This window comes from Egretta garzetta, unplaced genomic scaffold (genome assembly GCF_000687185.1).
Source record: "Egretta garzetta isolate BGI_Z169 unplaced genomic scaffold, ASM68718v1 scaffold265, whole genome shotgun sequence".
Classification (NCBI taxonomy): Eukaryota; Metazoa; Chordata; class Aves; order Pelecaniformes; family Ardeidae; genus Egretta; species Egretta garzetta.
The window spans coordinates 134,069-137,657 of NW_009259789.1; the positions used below are offsets into that span (position 1 = coordinate 134,069).

The 3,589-nt window shown below is 53.7% G+C and overlaps 1 protein-coding gene across 4 annotated transcripts in view; it reads left to right on the forward strand.

The window, feature by feature from the left end:
• PTPRA (protein tyrosine phosphatase receptor type A) overlaps positions 1 to 3,521 on the forward strand; it is a 69,098-nt gene extending 65,577 nt beyond the window's left edge. For all 4 annotated transcript variants that reach the window (XM_035895057.1, XM_009639547.2, XM_035895058.1 and 1 more), the window contains 4 exons: positions 771 to 896; positions 1,360 to 1,511; positions 2,250 to 2,385; positions 3,122 to 3,521. In XM_035895057.1, the coding sequence (XP_035750950.1) occupies positions 771 to 896; positions 1,360 to 1,511; positions 2,250 to 2,385; positions 3,122 to 3,196 (489 nt within the window). In that variant the 3' untranslated portion in view covers positions 3,197 to 3,521. The remainder of the gene's footprint in view (positions 1 to 770; positions 897 to 1,359; positions 1,512 to 2,249; positions 2,386 to 3,121) is intronic.
• The last annotated feature ends 68 nt before the right edge of the window (positions 3,522 to 3,589 follow it).

Here is a 3,589-nt window from a genome sequence, read left to right on the forward strand (position 1 = left end):
ACAGGGGCACGGTCCCTGCCCTGCTCCTGCTGGCCACACCACTCCTGATACAAGCCAGGATGCTGTTGGCCCTCTTGGCCACCTGGGCACCCTGCTGGCTCATATTCAGTCAGCTGTTGACCAGTACCCCCAGTAGATCAGTGTGACCCCTTAAAATCTCCTGCTGGCCGTGGCAATGCCAGCACCGCAGGCGTTGGGTGCTCCTTCACCCTTTCTCTAGCAAAGCCATGCAGGAGACATATTTCAGCCTCTTTTTCTAATGCAAAGAATCCAGATGCTGGTAGACCCAGGGTGGGGAGATGTTCAATAAACCATCTCTGGATGCTCTGTTCTCAAAGCACCTCTGGGTGTAGTGGGCATCTCGCCCCCGAAGCGAGCCCATGAGATGGTTATAGGATGAGGGGTAAGTTTTAAATTGCAAGAGGGTAAGTTGAGACTGAACACAAGGAAGAAATTCTTTACCGTGAGGGTGGTGAGACACTGAACCAGGTTGCCCAGAGAAGTTCCAGGGATGATGCCTCATCCCTGGAAGTGTTCGAGGCCAGGTTGCACAGGGCTTTGAGCCACCTGATGTAGTGGAAGATGTCCCTGCCCATGGCAGGGGGGTTGGATTACATGAGCTTAAAGGTCCATCCAACCCAAACCTTTCTACGATTCTACAAGACCCCATGTGGCTTTGGGCAGCTGCCAGCCACAGATGATGCCTTCCATTCAAGCCCACGTGAAAAGTACAGGATCTTCACCCTATCTCCTCTGTAATGCTTTCTCAGGAGAAGTGTGCCCAGTACTGGCCGTCTGACGGCTCCGTGTCCTACGGAGACATCACTGTGGAGCTGAAAAAAGAGGAGGAGTGCGAGAGCTATACGGTGCGGGACCTGCTGGTGACGAACACCAGGGTAAGAGTCTGGCCTTCTCCCTGCGGGGAGCTCCAGGTGCTCTTGGGTTTGGCTGTCGTTAACCGCTGTTGGTGTTCACGGTGCTTTGCGGTTCCTCTTGCAAGTGCCGAACCTTCCCTCTGGCATCTTCAGCTCCGTCATCTCCCCATCATCCCAGAGCAGTGTCCATCCCCTGTAATCCCACCTTCTTCCCTACGCTTACAGGTTCCTGTCCTGCTGATCGCTTGTCATCCAGTCCCTCTATCCTGCTGCCAACATGCAGCCCTCGTCTTCCTTCTGCCTTGTGCCTGTGCCCACCACCCAGCCTCCCTCCTGCTCCCTGTTCCCCACAGCCTCCCCTGCTGGCCTCCCCTCCACAACCGCACAGCTTTCCTAAGCGGGTGGTTTTCCCAAAGCCATAAGCTGGTGGGTTCCCTGGTACGGGTCTCCCACCAACTTACCTCAAGCTGTGCTCTTCCTCCAGGAAAACAAGAGCCGACAGATTCGGCAGTTTCATTTCCATGGCTGGCCAGAAGTTGGGATCCCCGGGGATGGGAAGGGAATGATCAACATCATCGCGGCTGTGCAGAAGCAGCAGCAGCAGTCTGGCAACCACCCCATCACTGTGCACTGCAGGTAAAGCCCGGGTGGAGCAGGGGTTGGCCACCCCTCCCAGGGGACCTGCTCTGCAAGAAGCCTTGGAGATGGTCAAAGGTCCCTCAGACTCATAGAATCATGGAATCATTTAGGTTGGAAAAGCCCTTTAAGCTCCCCCAGCCCAACCGTTCCCCTACCCCTGCCATCCCACCCCCAAGCCCTGGCCCTCAGCACCGCCTCTGCCCGGCTGTTAAATCCCCCCAGGGCTGGGGACTCGACCCCTTCCCTGGGCAGCCCCTTCCAGTGCCTGACAGCCCCAAGGGGAAGGAATTGTTCCCCATGGCCAACCTCACCCTGCCCTGGCACAACTTGAGGCCGGTGCCCCTCGTCCCATCACCCCTTCCCTGGGAGCAGAGCCCGACCCCCCCGTCTCCCCCCTCCTCTCAGGCAGTTGTAGGGAGCGATGAGGGCTCCCCTCAGCCTCCTCTGCTCCAGGCTGAACGCCCCCAGCTCCCCCAGCCGCTCCCCAGCAGCCTGGGGCTCCAGAAGACTTGGGCTGAGCAGGAGCAGCCCAGGCAGACGTGGTATGGGGTTTTCCTGCTCGGCTAAGCAGAGGCTTCAGTCTTGTAGAGCATGTCCTAGCTAAACTAGGAGAGGCTGGGGCAGGACCATTGGCTCCCTGAGTTCTCCAGTGGCTCCCCTATGGATTGTCCCCTGAGCAAAGCCAACACGATCAGGACGGGAGGTTTCCTTTACCTTCTGGTTTCTCCTTGCCAGCGCCGGAGCAGGAAGGACGGGCACCTTCTGTGCGCTGAGCACTGTCCTGGAAAGGGTGAAGGCAGAAGGGATCCTCGACGTCTTTCAGACGGTGAAGAGTTTAAGACTACAGAGGCCACATATGGTGCAGACACTGGTAAGCACAGCTGAGCGCACCCCATGCTCCTCCTGCCACCCCAAACCTCAGCAGCTGGGGACTCAACATTGAGCAAAAACTCCTCAGTTGAAGGTTTTCTCTCTCCATGAAAAGAGTAAGGGATGGAGGTGGTTTGGGAGGTATCTCCCCTTCCTCCTGCTAGGATGGCTGGAAGAGTAGAGCTTGGCTGGCTGAAGGCATCAAGCCCCTTTTGAGCACTGACACAAGCTGTAGGAGCCTCCTCAGAGACACCCTCAACCACAGCCCATGTATTTATGGGCTCCAGGAAGCCTGGAAACCTGTCCCGGAGAGGCTGTATTTATATATATAAAGCGCCTATCACCATACTGATAAATGTTCCTTGGAACCACTCGGACAGGCTTGGGCTGGCAGCGTGGCTGGGAGGGGAAGAGCAGGCAGGGCTGGATGAGGTCTTACAAGAGGGGTTTGCAAGGATGTTCATGGATTTTTAAAAAAGAGTCTGGGGTCAAAATTGAACTGTAGAGAGGAAGGGGAAAGCAGAGTTTCCCTGGCTGGTGGCACACCAGGGTGGGCAGCCCCGTTTTGGGGTCACAGAGGAGCTGGGACCCCCTCACAGGTGGGAATCAGGTTCCTGCCCTGGGTCTGGGCTGAGGACACCTGACCGTGCTTGGTCCCAGCTCACCATGAAGCATCAAATCATGTCTCTGGTGTGAATTTTCTTGGCCTAACCCTGTGCTCTCCCCGAATCCCACAGGAACAGTACGAATTCTGCTACAAGGTGGTGCAGGAATATATCGACGCCTTCTCAGACTACGCCAACTTCAAGTGAAGAAAAAGTTAAAAAAAAAAAAAAAAACAAAATGAAAAATCCACGCCCCGAAACGAATGACAGAAGAGTTGCCTTCTTTAATATTTTGTAATATTCTGTTTGTTAATATACCCCCCACCCCAAAAAAAAAAAATATGTGTATATATCTTAACTGTTTTAGAGGTTGGTACCATAAGCTTCATATTAGCTGGAGATTTTATATGTAGCAAAGTGTTAGTGCAGATACTGTTGGCTCCTTTTTTTCCAATGTTTTATTGGGGAATTAAATAGCGTGATGTTTGGATTAATATTGTCATACCACCTCTCTTCTGGAGAGTTGATACAGGCTGTTATTTTGTTTGTAAATCTCTTTTTTTTTTTTTTTTTTTTTTGAGGGGGGAAAACCTTTTTTTT